Source organism: Eschscholzia californica, unplaced genomic scaffold, assembly GCF_041429995.1.
Source record: "Eschscholzia californica isolate CP2 unplaced genomic scaffold, dmEscCali1.0.p SCAF_1, whole genome shotgun sequence".
NCBI lineage: Eukaryota > Viridiplantae > Streptophyta > Magnoliopsida > Ranunculales > Papaveraceae > Eschscholzia > Eschscholzia californica.
In genome coordinates, this window is record NW_028238198.1 from 27,337,641 (window position 1) to 27,355,593 (window position 17,953).

General features: G+C 36.8%; 2 protein-coding genes across 8 annotated transcripts; both read right to left on the reverse strand.

Annotated features, from left to right (window-relative positions):
* Positions 1–2,813: 2,813 nt before the first annotated feature.
* On the reverse strand, positions 2,814–6,876 carry LOC147565654 (APETALA2-like protein 3). Of its 4 annotated transcripts, none has more exons than XM_086652161.1 (10): positions 5,398–6,876; positions 5,285–5,310; positions 5,150–5,180; positions 4,978–5,065; positions 4,715–4,860; positions 4,477–4,521; positions 4,288–4,391; positions 4,047–4,183; positions 3,621–3,740; positions 2,814–3,341 (listed from the first exon to the last, which is right to left on the reverse strand). In XM_086652161.1, exons 1-10 carry the CDS (start codon positions 6,042–6,044, stop codon positions 3,129–3,131), a joined length of 1,557 nt encoding a protein of 518 aa, XP_086508287.1. In that variant the 5' UTR covers positions 6,045–6,876; the 3' UTR covers positions 2,814–3,128. The 4 variants fall into 4 exon arrangements, with proteins under 4 accessions (XP_086508287.1, XP_086508286.1, XP_086508289.1 ...); XM_086652160.1 differs by having other exon boundaries at positions 3,621–3,736; positions 5,398–6,575; XM_086652163.1 differs by lacking the exon at positions 4,477–4,521.
* Positions 6,877–11,128: 4,252 nt separating this feature from the next.
* Positions 11,129–15,940, reverse strand: RAD51B (DNA repair (Rad51) family protein). 4 transcript variants are annotated; one of them, XM_086652164.1, is made up of 13 exons: positions 15,797–15,940; positions 15,066–15,179; positions 14,818–14,970; positions 13,991–14,094; positions 13,838–13,901; positions 13,674–13,729; positions 13,163–13,243; positions 12,756–12,821; positions 12,579–12,670; positions 12,385–12,504; positions 11,889–12,032; positions 11,587–11,643; positions 11,129–11,493 (listed from the first exon to the last, which is right to left on the reverse strand). In XM_086652164.1, the coding sequence occupies exons 1-12, from the start codon at positions 15,878–15,880 to the stop codon at positions 11,597–11,599; spliced, it is 1,125 nt and encodes a 374-aa protein (XP_086508290.1). In that variant the 5' UTR covers positions 15,881–15,940; the 3' UTR covers positions 11,129–11,493; positions 11,587–11,596. The 4 variants fall into 4 exon arrangements, with proteins under 4 accessions (XP_086508290.1, XP_086508293.1, XP_086508291.1 ...); XM_086652167.1 differs by having other exon boundaries at positions 14,818–14,980; positions 15,797–15,913; XM_086652165.1 differs by lacking the exon at positions 12,756–12,821 and having other exon boundaries at positions 15,797–15,907.
* Between the last annotated feature and the right edge of the window lie 2,013 nt (positions 15,941–17,953).

Below are 17,953 nucleotides of genomic sequence, written 5' to 3' on the forward strand. Positions count from 1 at the left end.
TTAAACAGATTTTTAGAAAGAGATGAAATTGTGCACAACAATCTCGAAAAAGAAAAAGCAAAAAAAGTTGAGGAGTGTCTGTAGACAGTAATCATAAGCTGCGACATTCGTGTTTGAAGAAGCCCATGTTCCCCCAAGGTTTTGGTCCTAAAGGGAGTAAAATTGGGGCCTTAAGTAAGGCATGTTAGAAAAATTAAATTAAATTTCTAATGAGCTTAAGAGAGGATTTTGAACTCTCGACTTCTTGTATATGATCTAAACTCTTAGTCATTAAGCTACAACTTAGATCATGTTAGAAATTTGATTAGAATATAACTATTGTTTTGAAGTTGATAGAGGCCCTTCATCACCCCATGGTATGGCCAGGGGCGGACCCATGTAGGGACCCGTGGGGGCACGTGCCCCCACAGCCCAAAGTTAAATTCTAATATTGAATAGAAAGAATTATATATATAAAACTGAAAACCATTATTTGATAAGCAAAAAGGTTCTGGTGTGATGGGCTGACTTAGATATGTCCGTGTGTCCAACCCGAGTTCAACTCCCACCATGCTCTTTTTTAAGTTAGGTTCTTTCATATTAAGATTCTTTGGTTAAATTTGATTATGCCCCTTCTTTTGTCCACAATTATTGTTTAACCTGTTACTTTTTCCTTTCAACCCCCACTTATAAATTAGTTAATTCTATAAGTTTTTTCCTATATTAACTCAATGTTGACACTCATTGAATTTGTTAGAGTTATTTTCCGACGTATCATTACGTCTTCTTTATATATTTTGACTATTTTTTCTAGATCTCATCTATTCTCTCTCTCTTTTTTTATACATTTTTACGAATATAAGATGCGGTGTATTCAAGACATAACGGATTCTCTTTCTTTTGAATTAAAATTTACGCATTTAATTTTTGTATAACATGCGAATTTTTATAAGACTAATTGTACAAATATTGATATTGTTATATTTTATATTTTAACATTTTTACAAACATAAGTTGCGCTAATCATATTTTAACTAAAAGTACCCCCACAGTATGAAAATCCTGGGTCCGCCACTGGGTATGGCTTGAGGCAGCTTGCGATAATACGCACCTTAAGTTGTAGGGGGTCGGGGGCCGAAACGTGGTTGGGCCCAAAGCGGCTACTTTGGTTGTTTTAGGCTCGGGCCGCCCCTGAAAATCAGCACCCCGGCATTTCCCCCCTTAATGTGCACGACTTGGGACTGAACTATCCCAAACATGCCCACAAACTTAGGTATTACATTTTTCTCTACGAACATTAATATCTAGTCTTCCAAGATTTTCCTTTTTATCCTCATTCATCAAATAAGTTGTTTTATCTCTTACGTTTAGGTCTGACTTTTTCTGCTATATCTTATTCATTTTCTGATTTTTCTGCTAGATCTTATTCATTTTCTGATTTTTTTTTTTTCAGATGGCGATGGTGGTGGTGAAGATGGAGGAGAAAAAAAAATTTCTTGTTAGTGTTGCATGTACTAGTAAAGTGTGTAGGCTTGTAGTTTAAAGTGTGTGTCAATTATATCAAAAATATGGACCAAGTATAAAAAAATCTTGTGTGCCCATAACACCTACCGTTTGGGAAACCAACAAGAAAGTTGAGTGCTTATATGCAAGAGGTGGAGTCTCTCTAACCTAAGCAGCTAGGTAAAGACTCAAGAAGTCAGACCTTTTCTAACACTTCAAAACCAACCACTTGCCATCTTCACAACCCAATCCATCTGGCATTCTGCCAAAGGTATATCTCCTCCAGATTTTAACTTGGAGAGATTTTTGGGATAAGATTAGTTATTTCCTAGACTTTTACCAGTATTGTATGGTCTTAGAGCATCTCCAATGGGACACTCTAATAAACACTCTAAAAATCTAGTTGTCAAGTGTCAAATAAAGATTCTCTTTCCTAGTGTCAATATAGAGACACTCTACATTTGTTTGATCTCCAATGGAGATCTCTAAAATCTCTTACTTAATACACATGTCCCTCTTCAATTCAATAGATAAAAAGTAGTTGAAAAGCAAAGTTTTCTATTGGTTGAAATAATAAAGTAACACTTAGAGAGTCTCAAGTAGACACTCTCATTTTAGAGATTCTCTCTCTAGACACTCTATAATAAATGTGTCCAACTCATAATAGAGTGTGTAACAAAGTGTTCCATTGGAGATGATTTTTTAACAAAAACTCCAAAAAGTCATATGTGGCACTCTAAGTGTTAAAGATTGAGTGTCCCATTGGAGATGCTCTTAGGTCTCTCTCATTCCAAAGGTTAGCTAAAGAGGTGAAATTTCATTTCCCACTTAAACTAACCACATAACCCTTTCCACAATCGGCATAGAATCATCCAATAGTGAAAAAATTGTGATGTTATGCCCACCCAAAACTTGATACGGAAAAGGTCGAATCTTTCTGTCACATACATTTTATATGAACGAATACTCTACTTTCAGCGTGGGACCAAATGATTTAACATTGCATATCGTTTCATTGGCAAATCTTATATAATAAAACAACTCGATCGGTTATGGGAGAGACAAGAATGGCCTTTCAATTTGTATTGTCAGTATGATAAAGATCAAATTTAAGGGAAGATATAATTTTTTTTTTAAATACAAGTTCTAACTTAATAATTCCGAGAACAACCAAAAGTTGTTTAAGTCATTTAATCAATCCCATAACAAGTTGTTGAACTTTAACTTCAAATGCAGACTCATCCAAGTAAAAGTTTACATTTTACTAATCGAATGCAAAAGAAATACCATATTGTATCCAAATATCAAGTTTCAAGTAATATACATAAGAGTTTCTATCAATATACGTATTCTATGATGTATATACGTATAAATATACGCTTGTTTAATGTTTACAACCACTTAAGAGACATACACACATACACACATACACACATACACACAAACAATAATATCAATCTCTCTCTCTCTCTCTCTCTCTCTCTCTCTCTCTCTCTTCCTTCTCAAGTGTTTTGACATTCTTACTCTAAAGTTTGAGCTGCTATAATGAAGCAAAACAGTATAAATAACATGGATATGAAGGTCTAGTCAATATGCAGAGAACGAAAGTAATGCTTTGTCATTCTAAAGATGGATAGTAGTATTTTTCAGCTCCTATAGTAGTAGTGAGAGTTGGTGTTGGTATGTGAGTGTTGTGGCAATGGAGTACCTGTCGGTGAAGCCATGGTAGCTGATGAAGAGAATCCTGATGATGCTGCAGTTGTAAACAGAGGCATTGTCGTAGTGAATCCATGAGAGCCAAGAATTTGCAACGGCCGATTTTCATTTCCTCCGGCCTCAAACCTCGACAATGCTCTATTCTGTAATGTGAGAAGCAACATTATAGTGAAGATAAATGAGGCAGTTCATTATGTTGTGTTTTATTTCTCTTCAGGAGAGAAGTAACGAAAACACGATTAGTTGAACCAGGGTGGTGTTTATTTGTTTTTCACTGTCTTGAGTCTAACTCATCTGACTCAAATGGACCTAAAATAAGCCATTCACAAACATCATGAAAATCTGACTCGAGTCAACTAAGACCTCGTGTAAGATTTCAGAAGTTAGAAAATACTAAACTACCTAAGAGGCTAAGACTATACCTCATGATTCGAAATGAAGCTAGGAGATACTCCAGCCCAGAAGGGTCGTTGCTCGGATGCCATTGCTCGACTACTGTTAGGTTCATCACGCCGTGCTGCAAATGTAGGAGGGTGGTCTGTCTGGAGCAGCATGAGAGTGAGCGAGCGAGAGAATATAATTTAGCTTACTTAATTATTTGCTCAATCTAACAATAACTTGAAGGACTAAAACTAGGAAAATTTCGATGTTCATTGTGCACTTTTTATACCTATCTACTAGTAAAAGCCAAGGGTTCTAATAAATTCAATCACATTTACATCCCAAAACTTATTGAAACTCGAAAAGTTGAGTGATACTCGAACAGAAAAATGATTTTGAACTAGTGATTCTAGAATTTGAATCAAAGAAATGCAATAACAAATTCAAGTATTTAGTTTGATTATTACCCGTGCTCTCTTGGCGTCATTCATGTCTAAATGACTGTAACTACAATGAAAACTTCCGCCAAAATCGCTTCCACGTTGTCGATCAGTCAAAGAAGAGCTAGAAATTCCTAAATTGAGGTCAAGATTGTCCTTGTTGCCTGGATAACACAAAACCGTTAAAGGAGATTAGAATCTCCTTAAGAAATTGAATAAACATACTTGATTAGTATTAAGACAAACGAGAACACATCGTTAATAATACCTCCTGCCTCAGTCTTGGGTAGTATTTCCTTTGCATATGTACTAAGGTCAAAATTAGTAACGGCTTCTCTTCCGTTACATGATATAGCTGCCTTGTCGTAAGCCCTAATACCAAAAAAAAAGAGAGACATGTTGGATAAAATCTTATTAAAGAAAGAAATTAGGTGAAATTCATGATCATCAATAAGACCTTGCAGCTTCTACTTCGTTGTCGAATAGTCCAAGATACATATACCTGCAAACCAAGCACTTCATTCTCATCGACAAAAAATGGTTTTTCTAGGGCTAAATTATTACCTAATGAGAATTTCTAAGACCCATTTTAGAGATGATTCGATATCTCAAATTTAATGTAGTAAAGATTCGAGATCATCTAAGAATGTTATTTCAATCCAATGAAGTTATAGAACTATGAAACCCTTTCTTACTTTTTGCCGAGCAATTGCCCCATTCGAGCTTCCCATCTACCGCATTTGTGAAGTGTTACCCCTCTATATTTTGAGCTACCCCTCGAAAATCCAGTGCTATGGCGACGAAGGATGAGGACAAATTCTTCCTTGGTCAGATTTGAAGTCTGGAGATTAATTGAAATTGGATCAAAGTCTTATTAACTTACCCTCAACCCGAAGCGAAAAGAAAAATCAATGCTAACTAGAACAAGTATACATATATATATATATATATGGATTACCTGCTTAAAATCTTCATCATAGTCAGAAAGATTGAAGTTGATATCAGCTTCAACTCCTCGGAATTTGATCGCTGCTCGATCATATGCTCTGAGATAATAAAACCCAAATAAACAAAATCGAAAACAAAGTTCAAAACCCTAAATTGATAACAAACAAGTGAGTTCTTGTTACCTTGCTGCAGAATGAGCAGTGTCAAATCCACCTGAAAAAACCCAATACCCAAACTTCATTATTTAACCAGATTCATCCAAGTAATTAGATTTACTAAACTGAATCAAGATCAAGAGAAAAAATAACAACCCTTACCTAAATAGACTTGTTTTCCACAATCCCTGTCCAAAAAGATCAAAATTTTGTTTTAGAAACATTGAACACTATAAAAGGGAAGATCAATTTTCTTCTTAATTAAAATTACTAACCAGATATGAGATTCCCATCTACCCGTTCTTCGGTAAAATGTTACTCCTCTATATTGAGAGCTTCTAGACCTCGGCCCTCTTCGACCTTTTTTCACTTGTTGCTGTGGCTGTGGATGCTTGATAACATTCACTTCCCTAGTGTTTTCATGGTAGGAAGAAGATGGTAACAACAAACTGAAATCACCACCACTAGCACCACCAGGAGCCCCACCACTCACCGGAAAAAACTGCTTGGTAGTGGAACTTGATTGATAAAGAGTCAAATTTGCCCCCATGGCATCAGATTTTTCTTCTTCCTCTACTTTGATTGAATCAGTGATTTTACCACCATCTTTGTTCTTTAAGATATCAAAGCTGAGGGCTACTAAGAGATCATTATTGTTACCAGTTGTATTATTCTTAGTGGTGTTAGTTGAACAGGAATCCTCTTCATCACCACCACCACCACCAGGTCCACCATCGTCGGTGGAATCAACTTCAGCATTCACAATATACGAATTAGTAGATCCTGAGTTTCCCACCACATACCCATCTCTTCCAGAGCCTTCTGAAACCTTGACCACCGTGGTCTTCATCGTTGTGACTTCATCGTCTTCGCCTCCTCCGATCGTCAACCCGTCTGATACTACAATATTAAGATCCAACATCTCTCTTTTCAAGTAGAAGAAGAAAAAGATCAAAGCTTTAGACTTATAGCTATTTGAGAAGAACAAATAACCCAGAAAACAGTTGTCAACTAAACATTCAAGTTCCCATTTTTCATGGAAAATCAGAAACTCAAAAGGAAAAAAGTAGGATTTTGATGATTTTAAGAAACTGAACAAAGAAAGGGGTAAATGGGTTTAATCTTCTCAATCAATAAATAGTTCAGTTAATAGAAAAAAAAAAAAAAAAATTAATGGATCAACCCACAATCCAAAAACACTATCAAAATCAAAGAGTCAAATCTGAGATTTGAAAAAATGATGAAAAATACTAATATTTATGAAGATCAATATATTGTTCTTCTTATTAGATATAGAGAGATGAAAAATCAAAATCAAAAGTAGAATGAAGAGGAAGAACCAATTATTTCTATTCCATTGTTTAGGGAGATACCACGTGGCAAATATCTGTAATACCACAAATTCATATAGTGGACCCTACTTAAATACTACTCCCTCCGTCCCATTTTGTTTGTAGTTTTGGGGAATTCAACTTATTAAGGAATGGTATTTATTGTTGACAAATATAAAGACTTTTCCTAAACTACCCTCATTTAGTATAGGGTATTTCATTAAATACAACATTGGTAGAAGCGTATAACCAATTAGATAGAACCTTTGAATGATATTCAAACTAAAGGGTAGTCTTGGAAGTTTCATCATTTTAATAATTAAATGAATGTTATAAAAGGAAAGTGACCAAACATTTTGGGACATCCATAAAAGGAATAACAACCAAACAAAATGGGACGGAGGGAGTACTCTTTCATTCCCTAAATAGCACTAATGACTTTATTTCTTTTTGTACTGTTTGATTATTTGCTTTATCGGGAAGGAAATGAAGATTTTGTTGATTAAATTACTAGTATTGATTAAGATAATAATAGTAATATAATAATAATTAAGTAATGATGACCATAATGACTTTTTCTGAGTGTTTTTTTAAGGGTTATTTCCCTAATGGCCCCCAACTTTGTGACCAGCTTCCCGCCTGGCCCCCTACTTTACGAGAAATACCCATATGGCCCCCTTCCGTTATAACACCGTCACTCTCTCTCCTCCATCATGTTTTCTCTCTCTGCCAACTCACGCCACATCATCTGTTACGCCACCTCATCACCTTCCCCGGCAGAGATCGCCAGCCGGCCAAATTTCCGGCCGTCTCCCTTCGTCGGAGTGGTCTGTTCTTCACTGAACAGACCGAGATCTGTTCTTCACGAACAGATCTCGGACTGTTCTTCAAGAACAGACCACTCCGGCGAAGGGAGACCTTCGAGTAATTTTAGAGAGAGAGAGGAAGAGAGAAAAAAAAATTAGTTTGAAGGTCGCCGGCCGGAAATTTGGTCGGCCGGCGACCTTTGCCGGGGAAGGTGATGAGGTGGCGTAACAGATGATGTGGCGTGAGTTGGCAGAAAGAGAAAACATGATGGAGGAGAGAGAGTGACGGTGTTATAACGGAAGGGGGCCATATGGATATTTCTCGTAAAGTAGGGGCCAGACGGGAAGCTGGTCACAAAGTTGGGGGCCATTAGGGAAATAACCCTTTTTTTAATGTTATCTTCGCACATATTTGAAAGGGTGATAGCCGTACACGTCTTTGGCTGCCCTAAATTGTCCAGCTGTCCTGCCCAAGCTACCCACTCCCACTCATGTACTATGATATTTTTTTGCCTGTTTTTCATTGTCCATCACTCCCCATCCTTAACATTTCTTTGGGATAGTTTTGTCCCTTCTTGCACGTGCGGTCACGCGTGTGAAATAGTATTATACTAAAGAGTAACCTTGATTAGATTAGTGGAGTAAAAATTGTATTCATCTTTCCATTTGGTCTTTCCCCAACTCTGTTTGATGTGACGACGACGTATCACTGGAGTATATACTTTTACTATTCCTTCTCTATTTGTTCCACACTCAAGTGATATGTTGCCACATCAACTGAAAGACTGTGGGAAGGAGCAAATGGAGGTTTGAATAGAATTTCTAGAAGAGTAACCCCTGATTTCCCTTAATTAATTATACTTTTCTTTAGTTGAAATAAGAGCATCTCAAATGCGACATTCAAAAAACTTTCTGGTTTGTTTTAAATCTCAATTGAGTTTTCCTTTCCTATGTAGATAAATTGAGTGTTTCTAATTCGAGTCATTCCCCAATGCAACATTAAAAAAAAACATGTGTCACACAGTCACACCTATATTTAATAGGAGATAGTTGATAGAAAAAAAAACCTTCTATCAGCCTAAAATTAATTTTAAAAGCTACTTAACATACTTAAAAGAGATCTCAAAAATAGACTCATAACTGAAACATCTAAAAATTACATATTTGCACATCATCTTAAGAAATGTTTTCCTAAAAATCAGTTCCAAAATGTGGCACTAAAAAATTAGAGATGCTCTCAAAAGTTATACATAAAGCTTGTCCTAACATCCACCTAGTAATGAAATTCCAAGTATAGATAAATACGACCTGACCTTTTTTACCTTGAAGAGTCCATCATCACTAAAATGTGATCGGGCATGGTTGAAAGGTTAAGAAGAAGAGGGTAGGAAAGTGATATATGGCTTTGTATTATTGGTGGTTTGAGATTTTTTTAGGATAAGTAATTGTTTGCTAATAATGTTGACATTGACATCTGACATGAATGTTTTGGTGAATTAGTGGTGTTTTTGTTGGTATTCTTCAAGTGGTGGGATACGAGGTTTACTCATAAGGAAAAGTGGACGTTTTGTCTCCATGGATTTAGGAAGCTCTCCCTTTCATGTAGCCTTTAATTGGGAACACTCGTTCTAAACTGCCCCAATAAAAAAAAAAGTGTACATGTCGAAAGGTAGTGTGAACTGCTCGTATTGGACAGACTGTTGCTCTCTCACCAGACCTGGTCTAATAGGAGCCTTCGGCTATAGTCGGCCAATTGTTTCAGACAGTTCAGCGTTTCCAATTGAAAAAACTAACGTCTTTATATCACCACTTTCTCCTACTATGCTTCTTCCTATACAATACTTGTGGAACTTATATTTTCTTTCTAAAAGAGCGTCTCGCAAGATCAAACAAACGAACCAGTACTGACTTCGTTCTCATTTTTCTATGCTATTACAACAGACACAACTTGATCCAAGAAGGAGGATCCATCCTATTACTAATCCATCACTAGAGAATATAATTTATAGTCTCATATAAAAGAAGTGCATAAACTTCAAGCACATCGGTAATGTCTAGTTCAGAAACTGCTACATTACCCAGTGTTTGGCTATGCGAAGCTAACAACATCTCATTCATAAACAAATAGTGCGAATCTACCACAAACAAACTGTTTTTAGTAGATTAGAGAGCTACCACCATTAGACTACTATGGCCAACTCCATTGGCCACAATTCACCGTGACTCATGAAAAAACACATTCACGATCCATGCACAGACTTGTCATTGCCAAACTGACCACTTAGAGCAAAAGGCAAAAAACAATATAAAAAAGGGTTATTTCCCTAATGGCCCCCTACTTTGTGACCAACTTCCTGCCTAGCCCCCTACTTTACAAGAAATGCCCATATGGCCCCCTTCCGTTATAACACCGTTACTCTCTCTCTTCCATTTCTTTTCTCTCTCCTCCAACATGTTTTCTCTCTCTGCCACCTCGTTAAAACCTGCCAACTCATCATCTTCTCCGGGAAGGTCGCCGGCCGGCGACCTTTAAACCTAAAAAAAAAAAAAAAAAAATTTTCATCTCTCCTCTCTAAAAAAAAAAAAAAAAAAATTTTTTTTTCACCTCCCTCTCTCTCTCTCAACTCCGGCGAAGGGGGTTACCCTTCGTCGGAGGACCTTTAAGGTCTGCCCGAGCAGACCTTCCAGATCTGCTCGGGCAGACCTTAAAGGTCCTCCGGCGAAGGGTAACCCCCTTCGCCGGAGTTTAGAGAGAGAGAGGGAGGTGAAATTTTTTTTTTTTTTTTTTTAAGGTTTAAAGGTCGCCGGCCGGAAATTGGTCGGCCGGCGACCTTCCCGGAGATGATGAGTTGGCAGGTTTTAACGAGGTGGCAGAGAGAGAAAACATGTTGGAGGAGAGAGAAAAGAAATGGAAGAGAGAGAGTAACGGTGTTATAACGGAAGGGGGTCATATGGGCATTTCTTGTAAAGTAGGGGGCTAGGCAGGAAGCTGGTCACAAAGTAGGGGGCCATTAGGGAAATAACCCTATAAAAAACAATATAATATCAAAAGAGGAAGGGGGGGGGGGGGGGGGGGGGAGATATTCTTAAATCCTTAATCAGTCAGCATATTTCTATCTTTAGATAAGGATTATTGCATCTTTCGTTAAAATATTATTGCATCCTTAATCAGTCAGCATATTTCTATCTTTAGATAAGGATTATTGCATCTTTCGTTAAAATATTATAAAGAAAGCGAAAGGTAAAAGCTAACACTACGTGGATCACGTGTTTGAAGAAGGGATAGAGAGAGAGGTACTGTTGCTAAATACCTACCCAGAATAAATGTAGAGATTTTCCTTTTTAAAAAAGGGTCAAAGAATCATGAAATGGGACCCTAACCTTTTTATAGATAATCTTTAAGGATGTTGATGCTAACGGCTCTCGTTAGGATAAGGGTGATAGAGAAATAATCAATACTATCAAATACCAAAACTACCCAAATAGGTACCATTTGCTTTTCTTTTAATTAGGTTTAATTGAATCAGATATCATAGTAATGTTTGACTTGTCTGAATGGCAAACTCAAACTGATTTCAAGTCCATTTGACTCGAGAGATTCAGAATCACAAGTCACATTCACATCACCTTAGATTGAAACTACATGTAATTTGACTAATTACGAACCAGACACCTCAAAGTCTAGTTGAAACTAGTACTATGTTTCCCAGTGTAGGATTATTGTCACACGCCCCCTTACATCCTTCGTTCTTTAAGCCTAGTATGTATTTATGTTGGGTAACGTGGAGCATGTTTGACCATCTAATATACCACGTGTTGCCCTAGCACTGATATTATAGTGAATTTGTGTATATCAAACCAAATTGAAATGAGTGGAAAAGCTCTAAACATTATATTAGTTCTTTCTCTAACTCGTGCATTTTCCATGTAAGACTATCCTCAAATCCTAACAGTATAAATTGCATAGTAGGATATAGATAAGAAGGTTTAGTCCTAACTCCACCAACCAGAACCTAAACATCCATGTTTTTCCCCACTCCATGGGTTATCGTTCCGGTTCCATGTATTCTGGTTTGAGTAAAAGAGAAACATATAAAAGCATTGCATAGAATATCCGAACCTGTTTATACTTTATAGATGAAAAGAGGAAAATATTCTTATCTTATCTTTTCCATTCAAAGGCATTCTGGATGCAGTAACTGAGAACGGTGTATAGTGCAGATAATGGCGACTCCTACATGAAAGTAAACCATTCACATATCGGCAAAACTTTCTAGTGCAGGAAACAAGTATAAAACCACATAAAGGAAAAGCAGATAAAGCATACCTGTTTATTTTTAATCAAGATAATCTGTACTAGTAGATGTGAAAATATGATCGAAGCCTGCAGTTTATCATTCATCAACTCGTTAATTTTTTTCCCGTGTCGTTTGAGGCAAGAAATTTAACTAGAAGAACTAGGAAGAATTTCTAGGGAGTAAAGAATCGTAAATGAAGTTGAGATGAAAATTTCCTCATTTCCGAGTGACTGACCTTGACAATTTTTTTTTTGGAAAGATTAGATTGAATATATAGAAGAAGAAAGAATATACAACGAAAAAGTAAACTTGGGGAACTTGTTAGACTGACCTTGACAATGGATTGAGCCGATTTCTGAACCTTGTACTTCTATTCCTTGGTCACTTTGTAACGAAATCCCTGATGAAGTAATGGTAAATGGGAATGCAAGAGGTGGAGATATTGGAGACTTCGCTACCTTGATGAACCTACGACCTTCAAAAGCCAACAATTCCAAGTTACAAGTAATCAAGTATAGTCCATTATCTAAATAATGAGATCTCAGATCAGGTTATAACATGGATATTCCATTTCTTTTTAGGAGTGGCGGAGTACTCATAGTCGACTCAGAGAGTATAATATGGGATTTTGTACGTACATCTTGTGCATACTTGCACAAAATCATTTCAGGACGACAAAAGTACACAAAAATGATAAATGTTAAGACCTCCATAGGCTCCAATACAAGTGTACTTAACTCTCTGCTTAGTTAGGTGGTCATCAATCTATCAGTTAATTGACAACGGCTTACGACTATTTAATCATAATGAATGTGCACAGTATAGACCTGAATCAGATTCGAGCACGAGTCGAATTGTTACAGCATGAGCCCAGTGAATTCCCAAAGCAGCAACAAGGTGAGAATTGAGTCTCTCAGGACCTTTTACTATTTCATGCTCGGACTGGCCTGCACATAGTACGAGTACTATATTTAATAAATGTACAGTTACCAGATATGGCAAAATTGTTATCACGTCAGACCTTGGAAAGGATATTGGACTACTTCATCACGGTTCTGAGATCGAACTTGGTTGGTCACTACAATAGGAATTCGTGAAAATTCTGCAAGTGACCTAGAAGATGTTAAAAAAAGATTATCACTCTCAGAGATATCTAGAGCATATACATTAAAAAAAAGGTAGCTAGTTTCAGTTTTACTTCATAAAAGAAATGTGCCAGCCTAATGAATGTTTTCTTGGAGCTTTAACATCTCTTTCGTTATCCCTGAATATATCATCGTAGAGCATTTTCATTATCAAAGATACAAATCATGAATGGATCTTAAATATTGTGTAAGAACTGAAACACCAGGGCAACAGTGAATGCTTAGTAAGGACAAGTTCACCATTCAAAGAAATGGTAGCTGGGGTCAGGGACCATCTTAACATTATTGTATGATGAACAATCCAAATGGGTCGACCTAAATTCCAACTTCCATCTCAATCAATAAATGTGGGTTTCACTCTACGATGCCCAGTCTCTATCTCTGAATTACTATACCTGAGGTAGAAAACTCTGAGAGACTCATAATTTGACATTATTGCTGTGGAAAAGGATATACTTACCCTGAAGTAAGACCAGCCATACTATCAATAATTAGCAACTTAATCTGATGTTGGAGAACAGAGAGCTTGACTTGTTCCAAGCTGCAAGCGACAGAAGAAAACGTCAGATAATGATTTCATTATACATGCAGCAAGCTATTCAATTGTACAGATTTCATGATAGAAGGAAGTGAAAAAAAAACCATAATAAAGGAGTAGGTTTTGCACTTCATCTTTCTAACTTCAAGAGATAAAAGAACACGTAATACGTGGAAACGAAAAATCAACAAAGTATAAAGTAATTGCTTTGACGTAATAATTAACATTTGTCACAGATAAACCTTGAAGAGAGATTCATTTATCAAATAAAACATCATATGCAACTTCGATATTCTCCTACCGATCTGCTATTTGATGCTAATGTGTTACGAATGTAAGGAAACACTGTACAGCATAATTTAGAAATTAGAACAACCATATAAACTAAATCATAAGCAATGTGACTGCTGAGTGCATAATAATGAGGGTGTACCTATCTGTGAATTCAGACAGTGATGAAGGCTGTAAAACTAGTATCCTACCAGCCATCTGCAAAAAACAAGGCAATATCTCGAAGCCGTCAAGAATACATATTATACATCTAGCCATGTATATACATGTGGACGTCAAAAAGCAGAAAAAGTAAAATCATAAAACCTCCTGCGCCATTTGGTCCAAGTTAAATATCTCAGGGAAAGTTGTTGCTCCTATTTCTATCAATCTGTCAGAAGAAGAAAGAAGATGTGTCCTGAAATAAAGTTGCATCACAATTAAGGCAGGAACCTAAATCTGTAAATACGAGTCAAAAACCTTTTTGAACTAAATTTTGATTCCACGTCAATGTATATTACTCGACCATTTAAACCTCCATGAGTAGTCGGCAGGGCAGCCAGTAACGCAAGCTTCAGACAAAACTGCAGAGTGATTGGACAATGTCTCAGCCAACACAGATACAATAAAATGCTTGTACCCAACGAAAAAAAGTTACAAGAAGAGGCAAGGCATCGAAAAAGAAAAACAACGCAAGACAGAAGCATGAAACACTTGAAGAACAAAGTTATAAGATTTTTTTTCGTCACTGGAACTAGTTTTGTTCTAGTCAAGATGCAAAAAATTTGAAACAATGTCCTCGAGACCGAGAACCGAACTTGGTTGGTATCACATGTTATCTTCATTTGGAGGTTCTTGGCCCTCTTTAACCATGACAACAAGAAACAAAAAGAAAAAGACATTAACCAATCCTACATTCATTTTCTCTCCCATACGGATGTATATTATGTGATTAGTTTTCATAGAGTCCTGTCAAGATCACCACCAGTAGTTTGGCATCAAAAGCTTACAAGTGCATTCCAACTTTCAACACCAAAAACACAATAAATTAGGTTTACTAATTCTTGGGCTGTCGCAATCCAGTATCAACGAGACAAGGCCTCAGAACTCACTAAATATGCATCCTGTATGGCCTATAAAAAAATGTTTATCAATTTAGCAACCTAAAACAAATAATTGCAACGCTTCCTAAAGCCGGTATTTCCAAAATATCTATAATACAGGATACAGTTCAATTTGAAGTTTTAATTTTTCAGTTATTAAACTACTAAAATAATACAAAAACGATTAAAGAATAGTTTACTTACTTGTGTCTTGCCAATGCCTGCAGGACCGACCAACTCTGTCAAAGCACCAAATGGTATTCCACCATATAATGCATCATCAAGTCCTTTTAGGCGTGTTGGTAGATGGCCTGCCAAGTGTTCATTCTGAACTCGTTCCTCCATCAGCGAGAGAGCCTATAAACAACTAAACCAGCATATTTTGACTCTTCGAAGGCACATATGTAGAGCAAACTCACAAAGATCACCCAAAGAGAAGGATAACAGCTTACAGTTTGACATGGTGGAGATGTAATTTCACTGATATGTGCCACAGCGGAGCTTACTTCACCCAGACCCACATCTAACAACTCCATCAGGTCGAATTCGGTTAAAGACAAAGCATCCTGGACAATCTTTGTAGTCAGTATTTTGATCAGAGAACGGAAACAAATAGATTATGAGTTATAACCTAATTGGCTAAACTTCAAAATGAACAAAACTGTTTGTCCATGTAAACCTTCTTCTTCCTCCATGCGACAAGAAACAAAAAAAGTAACAACCTAGATGTACTAAGGAGTCATCATTCAGTTATATATGGACGAAAGACTTAAGGTTCAAGTAAACCCTAGATATATGAAAGGGAAGCTGAAAAGAAAAAGAATAATGTGTGCCAACATTATAATCATTTTCCAAATATTTATCAAGATCAAAGAGAGAATAATGGAAATTGTGTTAAACCCTAATTGAGTAGACAAGTAAGTATGGTTATAATCCACAACAATATATGCTTCTTCTTCTTCTTCTTCTTCCTTGGTGGGATATTGAGATTAGAATTAGGTTTTCAATTGCATTTGAGAAACATAAATGTTAACAAGCTAGAATTTACGAAAGAGTGAAGATTCAGTAATAAACCCTAGATTTGACGAAAGAGAAATTAGAGTGAAAAAAATAAAAGGAAAGAAGATTGAAGCGAATGATGAATTGAAAGAAAAAAAAAGGGGTTTAGTTGAATGAGAGATACCTTGGCAGTTAAGATGTTACGAGCAATAAATATGTTAGCGATGGATTTTGGAAGACCCATTTCAGCGATCAGCTTCTTCGCCATCTCTCTCTCTCTCCCGCTTAAACTGTTTGGTGGAAGGAATATGTCATTCCCGCCTATTCTATACCCGCAGACGCGGGCCCAGACTACCCGGGGCTGAAATATTATTGGGTCGGTTCATGACCCGGGTTGGGCAGACACATTTTTACTAATCGCCCGCACATATTATTCACATATTATTCGTACTCTCTCTCTCTCTCGTTGAGGGAGGGTGGTGAGATAGGAAAGCAGAAGGTTGTGGTGTGGTCGATGGACTAGTCAGTGGTGGTGTGTGTGGTTGATGGACTCGTCAGTTGTGGTGTGGTTGATGGACTAGTCGGTTGTGGTGTGGTCAATGGGCTCGTTGGTGGTGGTGTTCAGTTGGCTCGTCGGTGATGGTGTTTGGTTGGATCGTCGGTGGTGGTGTTCAAATATGAAAGAAGGTTGTGGTCGAATTGGTGTGTACATAAAACTTGAATTGTTCTTAGTCCACTCACAAAGTCAAAGGGCAATCTATGTATGGATAAACTATCTTCACTTGGTCCTAAGAGATCTTAAAAACAATCTAGACTACATTCACCTTAGTTACAACTTATGATTATATTTCTTTTTCTTTTTTTTTTGTCGAGGGAAACTTATGCTAGTTCAACAAAAAAAAAAAAGAGGGAAACTTATGATTATATGAGAGGAATATTTGGATATATCTTCCACCACGGTGGGATCCAGACCATTAGGATTATTTTGTCGTGTACTCGTATGTTATTAGGGGATATGCTCAACATATATTACATTTAATAGGTATAACCCGATTCACCATCCTATTAGAATGTTGAATAGAGTTTCGCACTGCGTGTTTCTCAGCATCCTTGATTCTTTTATTTGTTTTTCCCCCTCTCTGTACTTTTTTTTTTTTTTTTGTTGAAGACTCTGCATTTTTTGTTGACTTGCACCGTTTGATTGCAAGAAATATAGTTGCATGGCCTGCCAAACAATGAACAGTGAAATGGGGTGTTTTCGGAGTCCTAGACCAAAATCGAACCTTCTCTTATAGCTGCACATGAGTTCAGATTATTATCTAACGCTATGAGGTAGACGAGGATGCCCAATTCATGCTCATTTCCTTCTCTTTTGGAGCAGTTTGCAGCGTTTCGGGAGTAGGTGTAACTGAAGTTAGAAGCCTAGTACAAATTTTCTGCTTTTTAGGAGTAAGGTGTTCAAGGGGGATAGTTTGTGTTCAAAACTGAGGTTTATTGTTATCTTCCTCTCAATTGGAATATGTGTTTTTTTTTGTTGATTTTGTATTTTCTCGGGGTGTAGGTTTTGCTTGTCCTTTTATTTAGTGTATAGACCCCAGTTATTTACCTATATTAGGGATCCACCCCCAAAACGATAATGCTTTAGGGGTTACCCCCCATTCTCTATTTTTTCGTCAAAAGCCCGTTAAGTTGCGAGCGTGCCAATCACGTGAGCTTCCTTTGACAAATTTGCCCTCTCCATCAGCTTTACTGTTGGGGGTCTTTCCCTAAATAGTTGTTTTACAGTGGGGGTCATTCACCATTTTAATACTACTTCCTATTTTTTCATAAGAAAGTTGTGATTTTAGTGAAAACAAAGTTCAACTCTCTTTCAAGTGAGTAACTAGGTCGAGGTTTAACCTGGGTTTTGGAGTTCAGCTATAATGGAGTTCTTTCTAGAAAAGAAGGTTTCAGATAAATGGCAGCTAAAATTCAGAAGTTTTTCAATTTTTTTCTCAAATCAGACTGTTATTCGTGTAATGTAGTTGGTATTTCAATCTGTTCAAGATCAAGATCAAGAGAGAAAGATTAAAATACCAACTACATTACATGAATAACAGTCTGATCTTGAGAAAAAGAGAAAAAGATTGAAAAAATTTTCAAAAGCAAAGAACTTTTGCTTAATTGCTTCAAATTCAAGATCAAGTACTAAATTGAAGAACACAAATTTACAAAGAAAACATTAAAATTGAACATAATGACTCAAACCTAACAATTATCTCCAATTTTAGTTAGCATTTATCTGAAACCTTCTTTTCTAAACTCCATTATAGCTGAGCTCCAAAACCCAAGTTAAACCTCG

Coding starts and splice junctions, on each gene's coding strand:
- LOC147565654 (XM_086652160.1), bottom strand. CDS start 6,044: ATGTTGGATCTTAATATTGTAGTATCAGACGGGTTGACGATCGGAGGA. Junction 4,861..4,977: donor ATGATGAAGATTTTAAGCAG/GTAATCCATATA, acceptor ATTAATCTCCAG/ACTTCAAATCTGACCAAGGA. Junction 3,342..3,620: donor GCTTCATTTCGAATCATGAG/GTATAGTCTTAG, acceptor CTCACATTACAG/AATAGAGCATTGTCGAGGTT.
- RAD51B (XM_086652164.1), bottom strand. CDS start 15,880: ATGGCGAAGAAGCTGATCGCTGAAATGGGTCTTCCAAAATCCATCGCT. Junction 13,902..13,990: donor TCAAAATTTAGTTCAAAAAG/GTTTTTGACTCG, acceptor TTCTTCTGACAG/ATTGATAGAAATAGGAGCAA. Junction 12,822..13,162: donor ATGGCTGGTCTTACTTCAGG/GTAAGTATATCC, acceptor TGATATATTCAG/GGATAACGAAAGAGATGTTA.